A 26,564-nucleotide genomic window follows, 5' to 3' on the forward strand; every position below is an offset into this window, starting at 1 on the left:
GGAATGAATTCTTTGGATGTTATATTTTGGCCCAGTTTAGATGTAATGATCTCAGTTTAACAATCCATGGTTGATTACACAAAGTACAAACATTGTGCCTGTGTGTTGTGTGCTCTCCTTCCTCTCACACACTGGCTTCAGTGCTTCTAACATGTTTAGTTTAAACCATAGTTTTTATGGTTTAATCTTGGCTACTAACAAAATTATTATACCAGAATCATTTTGAATTCAATGGAAAACTGTGGCTTAAACAAACCACAACAGAAGCACTGGAGCTGGCACAAGAAAGGAGAAGAGGGGTGAGGAGTAGCAGGCGGGCAAACCACTTGTTCTTAGCTTAATAAGCCATGGTTTATTCAGCCAAAATAGTTATGACTGGACAGGACCTTTGGGGATATAGTTCCTTAGAGTGAACATTACCTTTTACCCATGTTGCAATTCGCCTTTGTGTCTGACACAATCTGTATAGGAGGGGAGGTCTAAATATTGGATCGCACAGAGTTGGCTGATCCTACATTGCTCTTCACAGAGCAAGCTTGCATCATCATAACTCACAAAGTAGTAGCTGTAATATTTTTGGAACAATTTGCTGTATGGTACACTGAGTTGCTTTGCCATTTCATATAAACTCTCTGGTGTTAAGTCCTCAATCCCATAAGCTTTGGTCATAATATATTCAAGTTTCCAGACGGATTCGTTTTTCATGTTGGCTTCTGTGAGGTTCAAGTAAAACTGCCAAAGATCCTAGAATTAAAAAGAAACAAAGGGTGCACAATTGTATCTCCTGCTTCATTAAGTTTCTAGAATGATGTATTGATTAAGAAGCCGTCACTGCCTATTATTCACAACTGAAGAGAAGGGTCACGCCCCACCGCAAGACATGGTCTCATAAACCAGCTCAGTTTTGTCATACACTAATACTGGAGGAAAGGAAAAGATGGGAAGAAAGAGACCAAAACTATACTCGTTGAGATTGTCTTCATATAAGACAAACAATATATCTTGTCCATGGACAATTGACACCAATATTCCCAGAGCTCTGTATGTGCTGCAAATCTGGAACTGGGCAGAGAATAGCTTCCTGAGGATTAAATCTTCAAATTAAAGAAAAAGAAAAAAAAATATTTCAAAGAGATTTCTAGTGGATGTGAAAGGATTTCAGAGCCTTAGAATAAACTGTGCAGAGTTAGAGAAATTGACGGAAATTTGCTCAATTTGCATGATTTGTATAGATCACAGGATTACGTTTTTCTCTGTGCGGGGGTTCAATTGCAAATGCACAGAATTTCACATTCTTTTGCATAGAGTACATATAGCCCTGAACATATTTAAAGAACCATGGATAGTGGAGGCAGCATTGAAGAAAGTAGGGATGGGACATAAGGACAGGCCTAGGTGCAGGAAGGAAATGGACAGGCAAGGGAAGCCTGAAAGGCTAAGGAGGAGGGCCAGCCAGTTAGTGAAAGAGACACAGTTGCTAGGGCTATAGTCTTGACTTTGACGAGGCTACTGTAATGTTGAGACTTGAAGAGAAGTGGAATTCCACCAGTTTCGACTATTGTTCTTATAACATTTTGACCTGAAAATGCTAGGGGACAGCAAGACCAAGAAGTGGGGAGAGAAAGTATGGTGGATTGGATATCACATACAGATTTGAACTTGTTATCCCTTTTGGTGACTGCAGGCTTCTAGTATGATAGGATGATGCTAGTTATCTTAAGAGATGCTGCGATCTCTCATGATTTTTGTTTTCCATTAGAGCCAGATTATTTTAATACCTATAGAACAGTAGCAAATTTGCCTTTCCGAGCAGGTTGATCAAGCAGTGGTACAGATTTTCAAAATCTGTATGAGTTGAGGTTCAGAGCAGGATTTGGAACTGGAATCACCTTGGCTGCCCTAGTCTGTCATCTGTATCTGTGGTGGCAGAGGGGGGAGTTAAATCTTCCCTGCTTATTTTTTTAAACCTCTTAGTAACATTTGATAATATTGATAATCAAATACCTCTGCGCTATGTGAGACTGCTGCTTGAAACAAATGTGCCACTTGAGACACCTTGGCAGGAGTTCTATTTGTATCTTAGAGCTCAATGACACTGAGTGCCTGCTGCTCTACCCATTAGGACTTGAACTGTGAGATACCAAAAAGTTTCATCTTGGGCACCGATGCTTTTAACATCTATATGCAACTGCTGGGAGAGTTCTTCAGCATCCTGGAGTGTTGTGTCACTCAGCACCCAGCTGTATTTTCCCTTTCCAACAAATTCAAGATCAACAATGGATTACCTGAACGATTCCCAAATACATTTATGTGCTGGATGAACACTAACAAACTGAAGCTTCTAGATAAAAACTTAGGAGGAGGATGGGTGAGCCCAAAACTGGAAGAGAACATGATTTTGGCAGTCCTAGACAGAGTGACACTCCCCCCGAAGGACAAGGGTTGGGGTTTTTGTGTTTTGTTTTTACAGCCCTGGGCTGGTCCTGGACACCTTCTGCAGCACTGGATTTTCATGCGGTGTTGCTGGTCAGGAGTGCTATTTTACCTGCTTAGGCTGAGGTGCTGGTTTCAGCCATTTCTCCCAGACAGAAATTTGGGGGGCTCAATCATCCATGCAATGGACTCTCCATGGGGCTACCTTTCAAGATGGTTCAGAAGCAACAGCCACTGAAAAATGTTTAACTCCAGACAAAGGGTGTGTGTGAGAATCACATACTATTCTGTCTCAAGCTTAACTACACTGCCTTCATGTTTGCACCACAAAGTGCTGGCCTTTAAAACACTGAATGATCTAGGCAGGGTCTGCACTCCTTAGAGGGGGCCTCCTCCACCTGTGTCTTCCTATTGCTTTCAGATCTGCCAGGGAAACCTTGCTCTATGCCCCCTCCTTTTGAAAAGGACCATGAAGGTCTGAAGCCAGGATCTTCCTCTCTCCGGTGGCACCAACACTATGTCCCAATTTGTCTGCCTTTTATCAACTCTAAAAAAAACCTGTCAACATGCATGCTCTGCAGACTGATTTGACAATCTAATTACAGTCTATTTTAATCTTGGCATGAATTCCTTTATCCAATTGTATTTCTTAGATTTTAGTGATTGTTTTAGTAATGATGGCATTGATTTCTGGGTTATTATTATTGGATTATTATTATTATTATATTATTATTATTATTATTATTATTATTATTATTATTATGATCTATGCTCCACTTTGGGTGCTGTTTCTGACAGAACTGTGATATATACATTCTTGAATAATAAAAATACTTCTAAACGGGATTGAACAGGTACAAAAATGCATGTCCTCCCCAAAAAAAGCAAATGCTATTTTGGGATACATGAACAGAAGCATAGCTTCCAAATCACGCAAAATATTGCGTGTTCTATTCAGCACTGTAGGCCTCATCTTGAGTATTGCATCCAGTTCTGGGCACCACACTTCAAGAAGGATGCAGACAAACTGGAGGGGGTTCAGAGGAGGGCAACAAGGATGATCAGGGGTCTGGAAACAAAGCCCTATGAGGAGAGACTGAAAGAACTGTTTAGCCTAGAGAAGAGCAGATTGAAAGGAGACATGATAACACTCTTCAAGTACTTAGAAGCTTGTCACACAGAGGAGGGCCAGGATCTCTTCTCCATCATCGCAGAGTGCAGGACACAGACTAATGGACTCAAGCTATAGGAAGCCAGATTCCGTCTAGATATCAGGAAAAACTTCCTGACTAAGAGCAGTACAACAATGGAACGAGTTACCTAGGGAGGTTGTGGGATCTCCCACCCTAGAGGCCTTCCAGAGGCAGCTTGGACAGCTGTCTGTCAGGTATGCTTTAAGGTGGATTCCTGCATTGAGCAGGGGATTGGACTCAATGGTCTTATAGGCCCCTTCCAACCCTACTATTCTATGATGCTATGAGCCCTCCTCTCCACAAAATTGCCTGATGTTGATTGCTTTGTCCGGTCCTTCTCATGAGAAATAGAGCTTGATACACTGAGGCAGAACACAGATGAAAGAGGGCAAAAGGGTTTGAAGGATTAGCAAGAACAGGAGTTCATGGTGGGGAGAAAAGGAGTTAATGTAGCAGGCAGCATACAAGACCACTGTCTACTGAAGACTAAGAGTGAACAAGAGCAAAATAGGTCCAAATTTAGAACATTTCTTTTCTGTTTTTACTTATAATACCTGCAATCCAAGTGGGTGGGACAGGGTATGTCTGAGTAGAGAGGGGAGGAATACTAAAGGTCTAAAAACACTATGAAAATCAGAAGGCAGATAAGCCAGAAAATCAGAAGGCAGACAAGCCAGAACTCTAAAGGAGCTAACCAAAGTGCTAAAACCCTAATCCCCCCATTGTATTCAGCACCTTGGATACCTTCTGAAGAGTTCTGGCTGGTTCTGACTAAAACCCAGAATGGATTCACTGCCCCACCGAAATCGGAACCACCTGCCTCCACTGAAATGTATAGAGCTTTTTTCTGCCACTTTATACATAGTCAGCTATTGGCTTCAGTTACAGACTGCTAAGCAATTACAGCAACATGGGAAAGGACTCCATGGGAGCAGGAATGGCTGCCTGTTATACATCCTGCCTCTTCTCCTTCTACCACTCACGTAGAAGGTAATGTCAGCTACTAAATCAATACACAATCAATATTTTTAATTTTTACTTACCAGGAGATTATATGAAAGAGGATCATATTGATATAGCCTCACTCCAGGATTGTTTGAGTCTTTCTCTTGTAAAGACTTTACCGGTGTCACAGCAGGTGTCACGAACAAGGAATTTACTGGTTTTCCTGAACAATTAATAAAAGGGCGGGAAATGGAGAAGGGGATGAATAAAGAGAAGAGCTTAACATTAGGAACATTATGCAAGAACCACACTTGAAACCCCCAATACAGCAATTTCATATTGCAGCCACCAATGCCTGGCATTTAGCAAAGTTATGCCAAGAAAAGCCATATTGATATTTAAAGACTTGGGTCAGCACCTAAAATAACACTAAACACAGTTCTGAAGTCTACACCCACAAAGAAGGTTTTTTAAAAAAAAAAAAAAAAAACCCACACATAACACAACTGGGTTACTGGGATCTTCTTGTGTGCACCTAAACACATTTTTTTTAATCCAACCCTTGATTTGCCACTGAGTAATCCTCTGAAAGGCACTCATGGCCTGACTTTGAAAACTATTTTTAACAGAAATACTGTAGATTTTTTTTACTCGATTTTTACACTTCTTCAAAGAAATGTGCAGTGTCTTCTCAGAAGTAAGTCCCACTTTGTTCAATGGAGTTAGTCCCTAGTAAGTGTGTTTAGGATTGCAGCCTAAGTAAACATGTATAGGCTGGGTTTGCACGTCCCTTTAAGCCATGGTGGTTTATAAGCTACTCACAGTAGCTTATAAACCGCTATGGTTTATTCTGTCATCTGCAAGTGGTTTTCCCCAACCAAGGCGGCTTATTTAGCCAAAACAGGCCACCCTGATAAGCCATAGTCTCCAGGGAGGTTTATTTAAACTATCATGGCTTATCATGTTATCTGGCACTCCACAATGGCTTAAAGAGTGGCAGATCTCTGTTTACGATTGTGCTGAGTAGCTTCAACGGAGCATTAAGCAAGCCCAGTTCCAAGCAAGCAAAAGAAATTAAACAAGCCACTTAGTATGCCAATAAACAGTTTCCTTTTACTTCTGTGTTGTTACTTTGCCGGCTGACGTGGCGGGGGGAGGCTAGGACATTGGGGCTGCAGGATAGGAGTAAGAGGTGGGGAGTGGGGGATGTGAAGAAAAGGTGGCAGGGGAACAAAGGGAATAAAAGTGAAGTAAGTGGCTGGTTTCCGGTCACTTTTCCATGAAAAATAGAAGCTGTGCAATTATCCAATATTTGGAGGCTCTACCTGAAGAGACCCTGCATAAAAAATTTCACCCCATTCCAGCAAACTGCAAAGGAGTTAGCACCCCCTTTTGGTGCACATGGGCAAGGATAAGGGCAGCACTTTAAAAACTGGCTGGGAAGCAGTTGGCAGAAGGAGCAGGAAGGAATGCCTTGATATCAGGGTGTTGCTGGTTGGGTGGGGCAGGACCAGAACAATGGCTTACAATCGGCAATGTGCCAATAATGGTGGGGATCTGGCAGAGACAGGAGACAGAACATGCCCCTAGTGTGAGACAGGCCAATAGGAGAGATGCAGGTGACATAGTGGCAGTGCAGGGGACGCTGGGATTTGCTTTCCAATGCAAAGGAAGCTGGGATACCATCCAGGCAGAGCAGAAAGACTGTAGAGAGAGGATGGGGCGAGGGCAGGGAAAATAAGCTATATACAGTAGCTTATTGTCCAATTGTCTGGGGGATACAGTAGCTTAAAAACTACTGTGAGTAGCTTATAAACCACCCGTGTGAACTCAACCATAGGATTACACTGCATGGTTGTGAACCACAAAGCAATTCAGTTGGACCACCTAAGCGTAAAATATGTGTAATTTGTATTGCTTTTGCCTATAAAGAATCAAAATGCTCATCTTAAAAACGCACATAACAAATTGCTTCAGAATTCACATCAGCAATTAGGTTAATCCCATTTATACTTATCATATGGGAATTTCCAGACATATTAATTAGGCTCCTAAGCTTTTGGCTTCAATCCTGTGTGCACTTACTTTACCAGAGAAATCAGAGAGGCTTACTTCCAAGCAAACATGGATAGTATTTAGCTGCACATGGATTAACTGTATTACTAATCAACTAAATTAAAGCTTTAATAGATCATCAATTAATCAACAAGCAAAAGGAAACAGTGGGTTACCTTCGGCCTGTCCAAATTTTATGAAAGGCGGCAGAGGGGGAGAACATATTGCTGGTGTATCCAAAGTTAGTACAGAACCCGCTTTTCTGGGCAAAACGACTATGCTTTTCCTTCCAACGGTATAACCCACAGGCAACTGAAGCAGACAGTTGTCAGTTGGAATCAATGTCTCAAATCTAGATCTTCTATAATATGGACATTGAACTTGCTTACTTTTTAAGGAAAATTAGGGCTTTCATCCAATTAAAAGGATATTTAGTTAAGCACCTGCTTTTCAAACAATTGATTAAATTTAAATGTATGTATATATACAGAACCTTAACGTAGTGTCTTATTGAGATAATGAATGTGTAAGATAAATTGCAATTTATTAATAAAAGAAAGCTGCCTCTCACTGTTAGGAGGAAAGGCCATATTTTATTATTTCCCTGTTACATATTAAACATAAAACCAAAACAACTTTAAAACCAGATAAAGACACACTTAACTCATACCTTCATCAGTCAACATTAGAGCTTGGCAATTAATCAATTCAAATTTGAGTAGATTAATTTCTAAACCAATTAAAAGTGGCAGCCCTACTGGCTCTAGTAGGGTTTGTTACAAAGTTTGATGAAGAAAATATTAAAGGATCACCTTTTTTCTAGCAATGAACGGTTGATTTTTGTTTATTAAATCATGGATTAGTTTAAGACAAAATCTCTTGCAGGGTCTGAGATAATGCACCCCCCACAGAGGTTTGCAACTTACTCAAAAAGAAATGACTGAGCTATATGTTATATAAACATTCTAATTCATTACTAAAACCAAAAGCCACACCACACACAAGCTCTAACAATGTGAACCTAAAATTTACTATGCCAATGCAAGTACTCTGAGGTTGCGATCCTATACACACTTAACTGAAAGTAAAGCCCATTAGATTCAATGAGACTTATTTCTGAGTAGATAGGTATAAGACTGTACTATGAGTTAATGCATTTGAAGTTTTTTAATACTCTCAACACTATATACAGTGCTTATTGTTGTTCATTTCACGTTATTGGATGTGTTATCAACTAAATCATAAAAAACCTTGCAAAAATATGTAATGTTATAGTAGTCTTGTCTCAACATTATACTATACCAATGTTTAGAATCTGGATGTTAACGGTCTCAAATTCAGGTTATGATGCTCATCTATTACAGGTCTTTCTAAAGATTTCAGGTTTTTCCTGATTATTTTTATCATACAAGTGGAATTTATTTGTGAACTCCCATGCCTACGAGTGGTGGCAGATCATGACATACATGGAAGGTGTGTGTGTCAATCACTCAAAGAGCTTCATGGATGAGCGGGGATTTGAAGCCGGATCATCCTGGTCTAAATCCAGCATTGTAAGAGCTATATTTTTTTCTTTAAAACAGCCACATACTTTGTGACTGTAGGTTTTCCTGCCTAATAACAGGGGACAGGAAGTGTGGGGATAAAAAGGAGAAGAACTAAGGAATCTTATCTCTTCCATTGCCCTAACCTCTTTCTTATTAAATTTCTTGCTGGTTCCCACTTATACATTTAGGTATTCAAAATATGTAATTTATCTTGACGTTATTACATCTATTCTGCAGGGAAGCTCATATTTAGATTATGGGTTTTAGATTTTAATGTTCTGAGCCTCTCTTTTCAGGTAAAAACCTGTAAAGGACAATGTACAATCTTGAAAATTGGATGCTGTCTTATTCCCCACATGTGCAAGATGCAGCCACAAAGACTTTTCTTTCCCCCTTCTACCCTTACTCTCTGCCCCTGTCTTAATTAACTTAAAAACAGCAGGGACCCCAATACAGAGGCACAGTAATGATGCAGGAAGCACACAGGGAAACCAGAGGGTGTCTAGCTAGCTTGAGAACATTCCCTTTGACACATTACACAATAGAAACTGGCCAGTGCAGTTGGCCATTGTCACTAAAAAATATAGGAAGGAAAGACTTGGGATTTTTGTATGGGAGCTACTGTTGGTTTTTTAGTGATAAAGTGCAAGCCTTATAAAAAAGCTCTTCTGGGTTCTATAGCGGGGGAGCACACGCCAGCTCACTGGCAAAATATGAACCAGTACAGAGTTCTCAACAGAAAGGTAATTGGAAGAAGATCTTAACATATCATACCAGTGTGAATTTTAAAGTAGCTGGGAAGCATTCACTTAATATGTTTAGTTACCCTTTCACTTTACCCATCTATTTGTTCCCAAAAAAGTGGTTAATCACAAAACGGTTAATTGGTATCAAAAAGATTGGTAATCCTTCAAAAAAGCATTCACAGTGGAATTATAATTAGTTTCTGCTTTTGTTGTTATGTGTGACTATTCTAATTTAATGAGTTATATTAAGAAGCTGCAAAGACACACTGTAAACCTGCAAGAAAGAGTTGGGAAATTTCAACCTTACCCCATTATACCTCCACATAACTATATCCACCTCAACCGTATGAAAACAGTTAACTTTGGTATAACATCAGGTAATTTTGAGAATATGGCCTAAAATACAGAGGGATGGTAGTCACTAAATGATTTCTATTACAACAGATTATTTATCCTGGATTGTTTAAAACATTCTGAACGCTGATATGGAACAGTGTGATTTTTAAGCAACAATATGGATTCTGTTGCAAATAACTGCATCATAATCTGACTATCCTTAAGCTCCCATTTCCCCCCTGCTGTTTAAACTGTGAAACCAGTTAAGAAACTAGTCCTCCACAAACATCATTACCGTTTTCATCCAGGAGAACCATGATGCTGTCTCTGTGAGTATGTCCAAAAAACTGCCCAGCAATTACACTGCTGTGCTTGCGAAAAATGTCTATCAACCTCCGGTTGTAGTGTTCCCTTATGGCAGTAATATTTCGAACAAAAGGCAGATAGCCTACTGGCACATGTCCTATTACATAAACCTAGGGGATCAGAGTATAAGCATCAGAAAAGTCATTTTTAAATTCAATCAAATCTGTTAGGTGCATACTGTGATGTTTATTTAGAAGCAATTGTTTATAATCTTTCACACTGGTGGTCTTCTGAATGATAAACACTTTTGCAACTTTTCTATTCAGAACGAAAATAGGGTTCATGATATATGCCTAAAGCTTATTTGCTTGAAGAAAATAGAGGCAAATATACCAATGCTCTCCAATGCTACTGACAAGAACACTTTTATCTAATTTTATCACAAACCTCCTGTTGTAAGAAACCTCTTGGCTTTGTATTCTGAGCACATTTCCCCCAGTATTTGAGAATAAGATTTATCTTTACTAGCTCATTAATCTCTGGCCACAACTGATATTTTTAGGACACAAGCCTTGGGTTACTGACCACAGTGTTGGCATACAGACAACTATGGGAGAGTTAGATGATACTCAGACCTCCAATACTCTAAGCTGATTCATACATAATGTTAACCCAGACTTTGGGTTGTATATGAATTGTTTTAAATCGTGGATTGTCATTACGTGTGAACTCTGCATTATGGTTTAACTATGGGTTGTGAACCACAAACTATCCAAAGTTCACAACCCAAAAACAAACCATAGATTCTCTTCCTGGGCTGTTTGTGGTTAACAACATATAGTTAAACCATAGTTCAAGGTTCACATGTAACAACAACCCATGATTCATTGGCAAACCAATATTCAGGGTTGTCATTACTGCTGAATATAGGTTCAAGCACACACACTCTACTCCAGACTTTGTATTTATTTGAACAAGGGATTGCCCTGGAAGATAAAACCTGCTTTTGCTGGATTAGTTGTATCTATGACAAGGGGAGAAGGGAGAGAATGTGAGAGGGGGTGAGAATGTACACACAAGGCCCATGTTTGCTCCCCTGGATCATCGGATACACATCTGGCATGCTACCTATTCACACCAGTGTATGCTCAGAGAACACAGCCATCTTGTTCAAAAGTCTCACCAACGGAAACCACCCATTGCTACCTTTCATTACACAAATAGTTATGTTTTTCAAATTATTAGTTACAACATAGTAATTCCTACCTTTTCCTTGTTTTGATGTGCTGTCTCCAGTACCATTTCTAGCCATTCAAACTGGTTTGCTGGATCAGTCATATTCTGAGTCACAGAGTTAGGAGAGTAGTATAAGACTGTATTTAAACTGATTATCCTAAGTGGTTGAGTGGTCATGCTGGACTTAAATATTTGTGTATAAAAGCCACCTATGAGGAAAAAGACAAGATGCATGTCTTTAATTCTCATATCTCTCTGTTTGGAGAAGTCAAAGAAAATCAACGAGACTTCTTCAGATTCATAGTGAACTACATGGACTCACTTTTCTAAAAAGTTATATTTTCTGTGGTTAAAATTGAATAGGCACATTTGTGTTGGGTGGTACTGTGATACTGAACTTCCTTTCAGTGTCTGTTTCTCTAAATCCAGAAGCAGCCTTGACCCGGATGCTGGCATCGGTAGCCCATATGGAATACCACACATCTTTCCTGGGGCTTCTAGGTCCACACAACAGGAAACTTTTTGATATATGAAGTCTGCCAAAGACAGCCAAAGCAATCTCCTCTAAAATTAAGATTTTTGTAGTCCAAAGGCAGTAGGAGATTTTTCTTTAGTCCATCTTCTAGACCTAAAAAAGGTGAGGATTGTCTTCCTGTATATGCCACTCCTCAGATTGGTGAAACAAGTTGGGCTGTTCACCTTGCCCACCTTTGCCAAAGTTAATAAAACTGGAATACAGTTCTTTATTTTTCTGTCACTCTGGTTACCTTAACACCTCCTCTGACTATCCAAAGATGTTGCTTGCTGAAACTACCCAAGTGGCTCCTGTCTTGTGAGTATTTTACCTTCAAGAGGTTAGCAAGCTTTTTCTTTTACTGTTGTTTATTTGCTTTGATTTATGTCTCTTTCTATATTCTTTTAATGAACATCTCCTTTCAGTTCAAACCAGAGGTCTGAGAGCAAGTTTCTGACAATCCAGTAGAGGCTTCTCTTCCCACCTGCCTGGCCACTCGGATTTATCTACCTATGCCTACCTACTTATTCCTAGTAGGAAAGAAGAGAAAACCAAGCCACCTTGTCTCCGGTGACAAAGAGATTCTAGCTGATTGTTAACTCTCCTGGCAGATAATTGTCTTATTTTTTATTTATTACATTTTTATACTGCCCAACAGCCAAAGCTCTCTTGGAGCTCTGAGCTTTCTTCCCTGGCCAGAGTTAGAAATGGTGGTGTCATAAACCTAGCAATTAAATAGACATGTACACAACTGGCCTGCTTCACAAAGCTGATGAAGTTAAGCACCATTCTTCAAGTTGTTTTACCTATATAATTTAATTGGGGGGAAAAATGAGGAGTATGGAGAGGAGATGGAGGATCTAACTGTTCCTGAATATTATTGTTTGAATACTTATGCAACACTAAAGTAACTGACTATTTTGATTGCTTTAAAAAAGGAAAGTTTACATGTTGTATTACAACATCCTGTTTCGGGAAATAATTTCCTTCATGTAGATTATGAACATGCTTAGGAAGTGGCCATGCTTACCATCAAGGACACACAAAATATTCAAAAGCATGGGTGCTGTCTCAAATAATTATTGTGCTTAGTTCATCAGTAGAATGATAAGCCTTCCAGAGAGTTCAATGACAGCAAGTGTTCTGAAGTTAAAAAACATTTTTCCCTTACAAAACGCCTAGGAATTTTACCAAGCCAATTCCATCCATATACAGTGTAGCAAATTAAAGGTTAAAAATCTATTAAACACATCCTATTTTAAAGTTCATCCTACCTTTTCTTAAGGTGCTGATGGCTTCATCAGTGAGCCAAGGTTTCCAGAAATCTGCTACAGCATTGTAAACTTCATTGACAGATACAGGCAGCTGATCCTTTAAGAACAGACACTTCCTTAAGTTTGTGCCTTCAAATACAATTACTCAGATTTAAAGTGGCCCCATGCACAGGTATATTTAATGGATGCAATGTGATACGCAACATACATACTCTGATCAGATATAAATGATGTTTAGCTAGTGTTTTTGCATTGAAGAGCCATTATTTCAGATCAATCAAATTTATGACTTTAATAATGACTTAACTGAAGATAAACTGAATTCATGAATATTTGGGGTCAATTTCTAGGGAAGGCCAAAATGTGGGTTGACAGGATGGAAATTAAGTCTGGCTGTATGGTGGAAGGGGTTCTTATGATTGCTTCATCACATGCCCAAATCCCAACTTTTCTCACTGATGCAGAACAAAGGTGAGAGAAAAAAACAGGTACTTCAGCTTCTAAGTTAGAGGAGAGGTGGGGCACCTCAAAGTGCTAAGAAATTATACTTATAAAGTATTTTAAAGTATTAGTTTGAAAAATATTTGTATTACTCTTATTTACAAAAACACACATATTTACAAAAAAACAGTAAGGAGCATACATTCACAGACTCAAAGTTTGTTCATCAATTACAAATTCAATTCTTGCACTATCCATTGGGACCTAAAGATAGTACCTGTTTCAGCAATAGCCTTATTTGTGAAACTTCATCTAACAATAATCAATAAAAAGAAGGCGATCTTCTCCACAGAAACTCAACACTGAAATAGATGGTGCTATAATAAAAATGTTTTTGGGTAGTAGCAGTCTTCTGATGTATGAACATATACACCACAGGGATCATAGAATGATACTCCATTACATTTCCCCTATCTGCATTCTGAAGTAGCACTATTGATTCTACCATATCAGGGTTCTACTACCTCATTCTGCTCCATGTGTGCACCAAGCATTCTCCCATAATCACTTGTGCAAACGATGTCGCAAGGAAACAGCTCCACAACATATGCAGGCTCAAATATCCATAAGTTTCTTTGACATACGTAGGCTTACAGATGATGTACCACGCTACACTACAGACTTACAAAACTTGGTCAACACTGACATAACAATGTGTCAGCCCCCGGTGAAAATTAAAAACATGGACATAAGCCAAAGAATCACAAATCTGTTTGGCTATCTGCCCAAAATAAGTTTACTGGTTCTGAATTCTGTATACTTTTAGGGTCAGGCAAATTGGTCCACAGGAAGGCATTTCAGTGGATTACATCACTGGACATGGTCAGTGAATACTCAACTCCAATATCCAAATACCAAGGAACAGATTTGTTTTTAAAATGCATTTACTTTTCTAGGGTGCAATATTTATCTCCAAATATGATTTTAGCTTATAAGTAAAATATAATATACAAAGTTTTATCTCAAAGACTAATCTTAAGCTTCAAAAAGAATCTCACAAGAATAGGTTTATACAGTTCTCTATGGCATAAGGATAAGTCATTCTCACAACATTTTAACACTCCTTAAAAGATAAACTGTTCTCTTCGGAAGGCCTAAGAATGAAAACTGCATTCCAGAGGCAACCCTCCCAAGTCCCTTAGGTAGTCCACTCCGAAGTTGTGAAACAGAAAACTTTAGCAAGGGCATGTCAGTGCTGCCAGTTTATTGAGTTCATATTCTTCTTGCTTTATTTGGGTGTTTTTCCCTTTGTACTTATGCACTGAGAGCACATCCTGTTTCTATGGACAGTTGAGTCCATTCTAGGACAACAAGAGATAAACGTGCATAGGAATATTAAGCTGCAATCCTATAACACTTACCTAAGAGAAAGTCCCAATGGGACTTACTTCCAAGTAGACATGCACAGGATTGCATTGTTAGCGCCCTTTTATTACACTCACAACTAATTGGAGGAGGATAGTACCCCATTAAATTATGCTTGAACACACAACCTGCAGCAACATAGAGCTTCTTCTCACAATACAATTTAATTACATTACTTCTGTGTATGAAAACTGTATAAAATAAAATAAAAATTATAATATTCACCACTGACTATTCTTTGATTGCTTTTAAAAAGAATGTTTCTATCCTTTATGAGCATATGTCAAGTCATAAACATCTATTTTACCAAGCGCATAAGTAGTTGTTTAAAAAAACTGTGATTGGCAGACTACGTATAAGAGACACACAGGCATTTTTTCACCTGTTAAAATGTACGTGCAGTTTTTCAAAAGAAAAGAATATCCACATGCAATATAGTCTTGTGTTATTTAATCACAGGGTGAGGGCCAGAGGGGATCATGTTTGGGCATTTGCTAGGAACTAAAGACTGCAGAGGCGTCAACCGCCCCAAGTGTGCTATCACCTTCTCTGACTTCTTTGGGTCCTTCATGTAAAGAGGCAATGTGAGAATTCTCCATTTGCACACCCTTTCTCTTCCAGGTTAGAGAACCAAATGAAGATATCTTGAAGCCCATGAGCTACCCCAAATCTTCAGCATACACTGTTTGGTTCATAATCAAGTAGTCATACTGGCATTTTGTTTAAGGATATCAAAATAAGGAAGTTACACTTTACTTGTTATAATTTATAAATATGTATATTTAAAAAATAACAGGTAGTAGAATTACTGAATCATAGTTGTCACATCAAATCTAAGAAAGGTTCAAGCTGCAGTGTTAATCACACTTACTTGGGAGCAAACTCCACTAAATTCAGACGGGCTTACTAAACTGTTCACTCTCTTTAGAAACTTCTTACCTGTGGCCAGTAGTCATGATTTCCTAGTGCAGGGAAAACTTGGAGATCTGGAAAGAAACTTCTTATGGTAGAAGTCACGTTACCAATAACATCAATGACAATTTTTGTGGAAAGTTCATCCGCTGGAACATGAGGAGGGCTGTCTCTAAGAAAAAGAAGAAAAATAGCCCAGTTTGGTTGTTTTAGAATTGTTTTGGAAATCAAACATTTCTTTCCATGTACTATTCTAACAGTTCTCCTGCGTTTCACACTGAAAGTGGTTAAGTTATCATTACTATGCTCAAAACCATTTGAGGTGGTTGAGATGTGGAATTAAGCATGAAATATGTGCATGTGTTATGTACATTGCTTTATGACTAATCATGCAATTAAGAAAAGCAGCAAGCTTTTGAAACACATTTTGGGTTTCACTATAGACCATTTCCTATCCCTACCACTCTTCAATCCCTACCACTCAAGTTGTCACTATATATAGCTTTCAACTCTTAGACAGTAGAGGCAACCTCTACCATCTCAGCCACAACAAGCTGCATTACTGATCCTTCCATTTGTGCCCCTGCAAGATCTGCAAAGATGGAAAGGACTAGTACAATGTAGTATGCAGCAGTTCCCATTGATCAGAATGAATCATCCCAGTTTTCAATAAACAAGATCTAATCTGGTTTTCCTGTGCTTCTCTCATGCCTAGCATACCACCCCACCAGCCTAGGCTGTGAGACTAGTTCAGCAACTGCTCCCAATCCATTCTTTATCCAATCAACAACCTTATGAGCACACACAGGCTCTTCTAAAGTAGGCACGGGAAGTTCCCTCCATCTCTTATATAATTTCACAGTTCCTGTGACTATCTGCAACTTCACATGTTCCAGGTCACCCTCTGAACAGTTGTCATCTAGACAACATTTCGTAATGGTTGTACACCATGCACCATCTACGTATCAGAACTCAGTCTCTCACACACTTAACGAACATACCATTTGCATGGTTTCCACCCTAAAGAACCCTATGAAGTTATCCTTTGTGAGGAAATTATAATTCCCTTTTAGTGAATTCTAGATCTCTTGCAGAAACAAAATTCCCAGGATACCTTGGAGGAAGTATGGCACATTCAGAAGTTGTTACAATATATTCACTTCCCAGGGTTTCAGGGAGAAAGCCAAATAGAATGTGAAACTTTGTCAGTATCAGTTAATGGCACAAGTTAAAATAAGATTTCCACACACACACACACGTATTTGTTATGGGTTTTCAAGTAGCTTTATATCAGAAACAATGGTGTCTTACCAAAAAGTGTCATCACACGGCAGAAAATCGCATTACCGTCACTTCTCTGCCCTTGTGTTTGTCCCTCATTACTTCCTCTTTTGAAAGAGGAAGTAAGCAATGTGCATTTAGCCCATTTAGTGGGCCATTTCGATCATGCTGCTTCTCCTGCACACAGCAGGAGATAGCGGCAACTTCTGTTTTGAAAAATAAGCCGGACTTACTGGGGTGGTTTTTTGTGGTGCAAAGAAGGCTAGAAGGGGCAGGAGGCGAAGCAGGAGGCAGACAACGTCATGAGAGGCACCTGCAAAAATCCATGAGTGCCCAATAACGAGCGTGCAATAAAACGCTCCTCTAATGGAGCTCTTACTTACCCTGTCCATATCATGAAGGATGCCTGTTGACTAGAATCTTTCATGTACTTCAAAGCTGATAAAATAAGTAGATATGGAGAATCACACATAAAATCTCCAAATAGTCCAGGGTCGGAGGCATTCACTCCTTTGGAAGAGGCACAAACTTGAGTGCGATTAGTTGTGATGTGGTAGGTGGGGTCCAAGTGTAAATCAGATATATGCCAGAACTGGCCTATTGCGGGGGAGGGGAAAAGAAAAGAAAAGCCCTAGTAGTTACTTGTTTTCTCGAAAAAAAGTAAGTTACTGCTTTTCAGTACTCCTAAAATTCCCATTAAGGGTCAGTGATCATCACCTTGGTCAATGCCTGGAATGCATTTATTCATTAGACCAGAAAGCTTGAACCTGTTGAGAACAAGGTGTAAATTATCAACTTCAGAATATCAAGCTTTCACTATACGTACTTGGCTTTTTGTTGTAACAGTTGTCCAGAACTTACTGAATGGAAGATGTAAACTAATATAGCACTACAATTTTGAAGTCCAGGTTTACCATTTTTTCCTCAAGATCTGGAAAGAGGAATATGTTCCACTAAATCTCAAACTGTCCCAGTACAATTTCTAAGCAGTCTGTCTGAACTGAATACTGGTTAGGGTTCAAAAGGGCTAGTTTAGGAGCACCCCAAAATTGGGTATGCTCAGAGTGTGTTCTTATTCCTCCTTATCACTTTAAAAAGGTTGCCAAAAATGGTATTTAATTAACCCCTTATCTTCCATCACACTGGAAGGGGGAGCCCACTGTTGAAGAAATAGAAGCCGAAAGCCCCTTTGAGAGTGTAAACCTAGTTCTTTGAATACTAGCCAGAGACAATAATTAACTTATGCTTCTCTTACTCAGAAATAACAGAAGGGGCAGGAACTTGATATTCTTGTGAAAGAGCAATTATAAAAAATTGAAAATGAATCAAATGAAAACCTCTCTCTTCCAGAAGACTTTTTCCTATTGTGGTTCAAGAAGGACTCAATCCTTGTTCAGGCATTTTCCTAAACATGAGAACTTAAAAGTGTGTAGCAGGAGGGGGCTATGCCTCTGGGTGCATCGGCCCCACCCAACTCAGTTCAGACCTAGACACGGTGAACCAGCAAGGTCTGAAAGGGAGTTCTATGTTTGCTTCACGCAAGCAGAACTTCCTTGGTAACTTTGCCAACTCAACTAATTTAACATTTTTGTCCAGACCAATAAACAAATTAATAAAATGATGCTTATGTACATGCATAGTTTTTATTCTAACAGTAAGCAATACATTCAGTTGATATGTCTCACCTCTTAGAGAGACAAAGTGTCTATTACATAATAAAACAATTCGTTCCAAAACTAGATTACAGGGTGAAATGGCTTGTCTGTGCCAAAACTGGCAATATAAATCAGATTAGAGTTCTACATTTATTTGAATAAACATTTGAAAGAAACAGCACACCTTTGAAAACAATTTTTCGTCCTCACATGTTATTGTGTAATTACAGAAAACTAAACAGAGGCAAATATCAAAAAGTGTAATAGAGCAGTTATCCAAGCCAGAATTGATATACAATGCATTTTGAGTGTTACCACACTTTTTCAGGAGCAATTATGTTTAGCCCAATTATCAAAGAACCCAAGCAATTAAGAAAAAGTTATTTCTCAATACTGTCTCAGCTGTATGGATCTGAGTTCATAAGCAAGAGGAACAGACAAACAAGACACTTTTAGCAATAACGGGAAAAGTAATAGTCACTTAGAAAACAGAGATCTGCTTTTGATCACAGCATGAGGATTAATCTATCCATTGAGACAAAAAAGCTTATAAAGATGCTTATTTTAGCTGAAGGCTTTCACTCACCCAAAAAGGCTTCCATTTCTGCCAATTTCCCCACCCCCATTCCACATCCCCACCACCTTCAGCAGCAACATTTTAGGGGGACACAGGAGGCTACAGTGGGGAAGAAAGGGCAGGGAAGCCCCACTGCATGAGTCATGTTTTGCACATGCATCTTTGGATCCAAGCTAAAAAGAACATGTTATTTCAAAACACGCAGTACATATTGCAATGTATTTGTTTCGAAGAAGGTAAGAAGTAATGAACCCTATTGGGCAAATGAAGGAACAGCTGGGCACTGTAAAAGGACTGACATGAAGAACAGGAACATAATACAGAGAAAAGACCGAGATTCTTGTTTAGCAAGTAAAAGATATCCTATTACCTACTTTATTCTCTGGGTAGTTACTTGCTTGGTATGTTTTGCATTGTGTATGTTACAATAGTCCAGATAGTAAGAGCTACTAGAGGTCTTAAAATAACAGAACCATAGTATTATCAGACTGAAAGGACATAAAGGTCATTTATTCTCCACCTTTGCACTGAGAAAGAATCCTCTAACCAAACACTTCTCCTTGGACAGAGTCAAAGGCAGTACACTGCTTCCATGCGCTCTACCACAAGTGAATATATGATTGTAACAGGCCAGTGCTGGCCTGAGACATTTTGCTGCCTGAAGCAAAAAATAAGATGGCACCTATGACCAGGGCTGTGGAGTAGAAGTCGGAAGCAATTCTTGGGTTACTGGAGTCAGAGTTGGTAAAAATGTACCAACTCTGACTCCTAATAAATTTAAATTGTATATAGAGTTGTGGTATGTCCCTGAAAACCAAGATTGTCCTGGATTCCAGCCAATTCCAAAATATTCTGGCTGATTGGACAAAAATCCCGGATTCGCAGTCCAGCTGGCCAGAGAAATTCAGACCCCCTCAGCGGATCGACAGCAGCAGAGAAAAAGACGGATCAATGTGCCGCCTTTTCCAGAGTGCCGCTGCTCCTTCACAGGCAGGCTCAGACGAGTCACCATGACTCAGGTGCTCCAAGCATGTGAGTTCCAAGCACAAGAAGGAGTTTGGTAATCTTGGCTGTTTGCAGTAAGTGCTGGGCCCCGCTGGGTTGTTTGTGGGGGAAGAAAGAGTTTTTTGGGGTGCATGAGGGAGGGAATGGGGGAGGAAGGAAAGGAAGCAAAAAACCAAACTTTCACTTTTAACTGAATAAAATAGTTGTTACGAAGTAGCTCTCCTGTGAGTGAGCAGTACAGACTCCATTTTGAGGCAGCCAACAGTCAAGGTGTCTCCACCCCTTCATCTCCAACAGAGATGAGAGAAAAAATATAGGAATGGGGCTGAGAGCAATCACAAGGATAGGTCAAGCAATTCATTTAGATAAGTATCACCTTACTTAGCTACAGATGCTCTATGACCAATGTCTAAAGATTCCTTACAAGTGTGTGTGTGTGAGAGAGAGAGAGAGAGAGTCTCATTAGAACATGTGCAAGTTGTACACAGGTCTAATGAGAGCATATCACGTAACACAGTAAAGGAGATTTTTATTTGGATTTTAGAAAATACAATCTCATTGTTTTCATTTTTGGGCTTCTTTAATAAATAAAATTTAAAAAAACAGAATATCTTAGCTATAGCCTTTAGACCCGGGCTTTAACAGGTTAGGGTTCTAAAAAGTTGCGTGCTTGCAGTCGATGTAGTAAATATATATAAAATTTATTTCCTATATCGATATATAATTAAAGGAGTTGGAGGTGCCATGAATAAAGGAGTCGGAGGTTTTATGTGCCGACTCCACAGCCCTGCCTATGACACACATTCCCTACTTCTTTCTAGAAATGTCTCTAAACAAAGGACTTACCCAGACATCTACAGGATCAAAATCTACATTACTACACATCCCAGATGGTCTCTCCCCTTTCACACACCCGTAATTCAGTTATATTAAATAGATGCATGTAGGAATCTCCTGGAGGACACATGATCAGGTCATCCCAAAATGTTCATTGATTGGTTTGAATTTCTAATCCATCTCTTAGACTTTCCATCCCGCCCCAGAGAAATACCTTTGTTTGTGAAATTTTCCTTTGTCTTCAAAGAGTCAAGATAAGACTCCGCCAAACTGCGGAGTCCCAGGTGGGCATTGTCCCCACACACACACCTGCAAGCTGCTTTGGTGAAATAAGTAAACTCTAGCTATCTACTTTGATGTTTCATTTTTCTTTTAAAAGCAACTTCTGAACTTTTCTGAACTTCTCTCTGCTTGGTTCTTGAATAAATAATTGGAAAATGGAGTTTACTTTAGGGTTGTTGTTTTGCCTAGCCTGAAAGCTGGCTTATTCATACCTAGTCCTTTTGGCATAAGTATAAAAGCCTGGACTATCATGGGTCCAGGATACGAGTTATTAATCCTGTAAGTGGTGGCAGCCTGCCACTGAAAGATACATGAATTAGCATGGCAGGTATGACAGAGTGAGCTCCCACACTCAACACCTGCTTCCAAACTCACTGGCCAAGTTTACATGTAATGAGAAACCACCATGGGTGAATGTCCTCATGGGTTTCCTTGTGTTGGCGGCGGCTGCTATTTTGAGTATCTGGGGCGTGATATGGGAGTGCCGTAGCTTCTTGTTACATGTGAACCCTATAAGGGTGGTTTGTTCAGGTGGTAAAGCAGCCCATGGTTTCTGGTGGCTTGTCATCCACCTCAACCAACCACCCTTGCCAGGTTCATACATAACAACAAGCCCCAATATGGCTCAAACATTCAAAATGCCTGCTGCAACCACAACAAGAAGCTCCCCAGGGAAATTCACAAATGGTGCCTTCTTGTTACATGTGAACCATGTCAGTGCAAGTATAATACTGGAAGCCAAGAATCATTTGGTTCTCTTTGCTGTTTATATGTATTTCTATAGAAAAATAGTAGCAATTTTTCTACTTATTCAGTACACTACAACATACTCATGTGTGAACATATGAATTTATACTATTAACAATATGCATGTTTTAGGAAGGCATGGTTTAAATCTTTACAATAAATGTATTACATTCCAAAATATTCCATACTTCAGAGGAAATGTACTAGCTCCATTCTCTCTCCTCCTCCTCCAATATGAAAATGGCAGCATTTGTTTTGTGAACACAGGTACTTAGAAGGAAGTGCTTTCTGCATCTTTATAGCTGTTTTGTAGCAAACCTTAGCCCTACTGTGTATAAAAATGAGTTTATTTGCACATGATGCATCAGATACCATTAGGACCTTTTCCAACCACTTCTAGTAGCCACACTTTACAAATCCTGCTAGTGTTCTCTACCCTATGACCATAATTGGGAGGTGGAATAATTTTTTAGGTATACAGACTTGTAAAAGCTGGACCATCAACAGTGAAAAATGTCTGGAGATATTCACAGTCCTATTTATAATAAATGTAACATGAATGAGGGTTAAACATGTTCAAATGAGAGCAGGCCAGATTAAGCTTATCCAGACTATTCTCATCACACATTTTCTGAAAGCTTCCAAGGAGATTCCATCAGCTTTCCCCCCCATTGTTAGACTGCTGAGTACTAAATCAAACTGCTAACTATTTACAAAATAATTGTCCTAAATAAGGTTGCTACCTCCATTTCCCTACAAATAAGGCTCTTAATTCCTTTAATGTATGTGTGACAGACATTATTACAAGTGGCATCTGCAACACAAATGTTGTAGTGTATCTCTGTCACAAAATATGAATGTAAAGCATATTGTTGAGAAGAATTCATTGTATTTCATAGGAGCATTACTCATTATAATCTACATGTACTAACTGTAAATACATAGTGATTAGCTATGCTTGCTATAAGCTAGCTTTAAGTGCAAAATGTGTTCTTGGAACTGGGGCAAGGAGCTTGCCACAGGAAGGTTGGTTAATCCTTGAAAGCAAACAGCTTCTTGATATCGGAGATAGACCTTTACAAGAGTACCTGTGATGTCAGCTGTAAGCCTGGTTGTGTTAAGACAAAGCTCTCTTGGAGTCATGTGCAGAAGCTGTGTACAGGAGCTATGACTAGCCCTGAAGTTCCTCTTGAAGTCAAGAGGCATAAATATTTGCTTAAGATAAAGTACCTGAGCTAATGTTAGTTAGAACATTATAAACAGTAATATTTTAACATGGCTGAGCAGAGAGAACCTAGGAGAATTAGAAGCCTACCAAATGCGATTACCCTAAGCTCTGCCAACCATGCCTGCCAGATAGGTAACTATAAGACCTTAATGATGACTGCTTTGCTGGTTGAGAGGAGTAGAAATATGCTAATTACTTTGTTTTATGTTTCTAATAATTCCTAATTGTGTTTTATGTGTGCGTTTTGCTTCCTTTGTCATTACATCTAGCTGTTGTCTGAGGGGACATACAATACTGGGGATTCCCTGCTCCAAGGTCAGAGGCAGTGCTCCAACCTTGGAAGGGGGTGTTGGCCACCCACCCTTCACAGCTGGCACAGAAAGAACCATGCCAGCTACCCTCTGCAACTGGAAAATTGACCCCAGAGAGAGGGAGAAAAGGGGGTGTCCTGCTGGGCAGGGAGGGAGAGAATACAAGCTACCCTGAGGCTCTGCCAGCCTTCTTCCCGCCCTTTCTGAAGCACTGTTGCTAGACAGGATAAAAATATGCAATGTGGGAGGTTAAGGAGGCAAATATCACCACACTGCATTGGATAATCGGAAGCCTCTGGGTTCAGGGGCTTCCAATCATCAAGGGTGCAATCAATTAGACTGCAGCCTAATACTGTTTGAGAATTATTTTTATTTTTGTAGTAACACTTTTTGTTGTCTGGCTTCAGCGGTGCTTCAGGTGCCACAACCCATAAATTAATTATTGAAGCCTAAAACATTCAGCTGGGTTTTAGAAATCTGTTGCTGAACATCCATACAGCCAGTTTTCTCACTTGGTCAGGTGAGTCAGATACACCTGCTCAGGTAAGAGAAACAAGCTTCTTCACACTGAATAATTAATTTAATGGAACTCATTACTGCATACTATGGTGATTGCTAAAAAGAAAGATGGCTTTGTAGGGAGAAAGAATTAGATACAGAACTATGGAAACAAGCCATAATAGATTGTTAGCCATAATAGATTGTTGTGCCTTTAATTCATAACTATACATTTAAATGTACAGTTTATGATGTTCTCAGATAACGTAATTCTGATAACCAGATGCAGGGGGCAGACAATGGGGGGGTGGAGAGCTTTTGCTTGTGAACTTGCCAAGGGCATTTCATAAATATCTGCCCCACCATTTATGTCCGCAGTGCCATATGCAAAGCCAGTAAAGTAATGTCATCATCAGTAATGGGATCAGTCTCTAGCTCATGCAGCTAAATTCCTTCAAGAAGAGGCAACTGATGAATATCCTTCTTGACATGCTTTCACCAGAAATGCTCCCCCCCACCTTGTAAATCCCAGTGAGATCTGGTTTGTAAGATCAGTGGGGGCTTAAGAGCTCCATCTGGATTGAGTGAAAGTATTTTCTTGTTGATTTTCAAATTTCTAGACACATGCAACTTTCCCTTGCAACATGCAGCACAAATCAGTAGTTCTTGCAGCACCAGAAGATTGGGATGAAATCCCATCTTGGGCTGAAATCCTATATTCCCTGAAAGGAAGCCCCACTGAACGGAATGGGATATATGTCAAAGTGTATAGGATCGTGCTAATATTGGCTAGTAGAATCATAGAATAGCAGAGTTGGAAGGGGCCTACAAGGCCATCGAGTCCAACCCCCTGCTCAATGCAGGAATCCACCCTAAAGCATCCCTGACAGATGGTTGTCCAGCTGCCTCTTGAAGGCCTCTAGTGTGAGAGAGCCCACAACCTCCCTAGGTAACTGATTCCACTGTCGCACTGCTCTAACAGTCAGGACGTTTTTCCTGATGTCCAGCCGGAATCTGGCTTCCTTTAACTTGAGCCCGTTATTCCGTGTCCTGCACTCTGGGAGGATCGAGAAGAGATCCTGGCCCTCCTCTGTGTGACAACCTTTTAAGTATTTGAAGAGTGCTATCATGTCTCCCCTCAATCTTCTCTTCTCCAGGCTAAACATGCCCAGTTCATTCAGTCTCTCTTCATAGGGCTTTGTTTCCAGACCCCTGATCATCCTGGTTGCCCTCTTCTGAACACGCTCCAGCTTGTCTGCATCCTATGTTAGTCCTATGTAGTGTAGATGCATTGAAATGAATGAGACTTAAGTTAATTAGGCCGGTGGCTGCTAGGGTTCACTACAACGTCTTGTTAACCATGTATAAGAACCTGCATTGCAGGGTCCTGGATACCTGAGTACTCGCCTTTCTCCTGAGTCTCACCATTGGCAGACTCGCTCTCAGGAGCAGGGTGCCCTGATGGTCCCTCGCTACAAATTGGAATGTGTGGGGGCCAGGGCTTTTTCAGTGGCTGGCCCCTGGTTATGGAACAATGTGCCACTGGAGATTCAACAGGCCCCCACTCTCAATTCCTTCAAACGCCTTTGTAAGGCATTTTTATTTTCACAAGAGTTTGCGGAGGGGGTGATTTAAACTGGGTTGAGGGCTTTTAATGGATTGAGGATGAGAGTTTTTAATGCAGTTGTCTTAATGTTGGTTGAGGGGTTTTAATGGAATTTTAATGAATTTTATCCTGGTCGTGCTTTTTATACTTTATTTTGTATTTGTGTTTTAAACTGTTGGTTGTTTTATTATGGTTTTAATTTTTGTGAACCGCCCAGAGAGCTTCAGCTATTGGGCGGTATAAAAATGTAATAAATAAATAAATAAATAGTTTTATATGTGATTGTAAAGCGCCATGATACCAGAAATGGTGAGGTGGCGCTATAAAAATGCTTTAAATAAATAAATAAATAAATAAATACAACTCTATTAAGTCCCACTCTTTTCAGTGGGTGTATTTACAAAGGACTAACACATATACTGCCTGTTGTGGCATAAGGTCCGCCTGCCGCCCCGCCCCCAAACACACACACACACACACACCCTTTCAGATACCCGAAGGGCCTGTGTTAAACAAACTCACACAAGCATAGATGGGAAGAAAATGTAAACATTAGAAAGAAGCCTGTGCCGTTTCTACGCAAGGCTCAAATATATTAGAACGTGTAAGCACAGTTTACGAGGCGCTAAACAGCCGCTGCACTAAAGGGAAAAGAGCACTCGAAGCTGCCGGCTGGCTGGTGCTCCCGAATCGCTTCTTTTGAGGCCATTCTCGTCCAGCTCAAAGAGGCTGTTTTGAACCTGGACTGGCGGCCACCGCCGCCCCTCCGGCGCGCCAGCCAGCCGGCCAGCCTGCTCTGTCTCCGCTTCAACTGGGTCGGCCCCTCGACCTAGTTTCGTTGTTCTCTCGCTCGCTCGCTCGCTCGCTCTCGGCGGGAAGGGGGAGACCCAGATTCTGTCACTGGCTCTTGGCAGCCGGCGCCTCGGCTCTTCCAGCCTTCAGGGTCGAGAATCACGCAGCGCGCAGGAAGAGCCAAACTCACCCACAGCCGGCGCCACGGCGGGACTTGCGCAGGCCGGGGCTGCGCTGGCGGGGTCCCGTAGCAGCACGTTGCATAGGAGCAGCGGCAGCCCCCAAGGCCTGAGGACGAGGCCGCGAGCGGCCCGCGGCCTTCCCATGTTCAGCTTCGCTGGCCTCAGTCCTCCTGGGATAAGTGCTCTCATGTGATTCTTAA

At 40.2% G+C, this 26,564-nt stretch overlaps 1 protein-coding gene across 1 annotated transcript; it reads right to left on the minus strand.

Moving 5' to 3' along the window:
- Positions 1–284: 284 nt before the first annotated feature.
- On the minus strand, positions 285–26,564 carry SMPDL3A (sphingomyelin phosphodiesterase acid like 3A). The gene is made up of 8 exons (XM_063125728.1): positions 26,373–26,564; positions 17,028–17,241; positions 15,391–15,535; positions 12,586–12,682; positions 10,828–11,006; positions 9,551–9,731; positions 4,670–4,794; positions 285–744 (listed from the first exon to the last, which is right to left on the minus strand). Exons 1-8 carry the CDS (start codon positions 26,551–26,553, stop codon positions 424–426), a joined length of 1,443 nt encoding a protein of 480 aa, XP_062981798.1. The 5' UTR covers positions 26,554–26,564; the 3' UTR covers positions 285–423.

The sequence above is a fragment of the Elgaria multicarinata genome, chromosome 4, assembly GCF_023053635.1.
Source record: "Elgaria multicarinata webbii isolate HBS135686 ecotype San Diego chromosome 4, rElgMul1.1.pri, whole genome shotgun sequence".
In the NCBI taxonomy this organism is placed as follows: domain Eukaryota; kingdom Metazoa; phylum Chordata; class Lepidosauria; order Squamata; family Anguidae; genus Elgaria; species Elgaria multicarinata.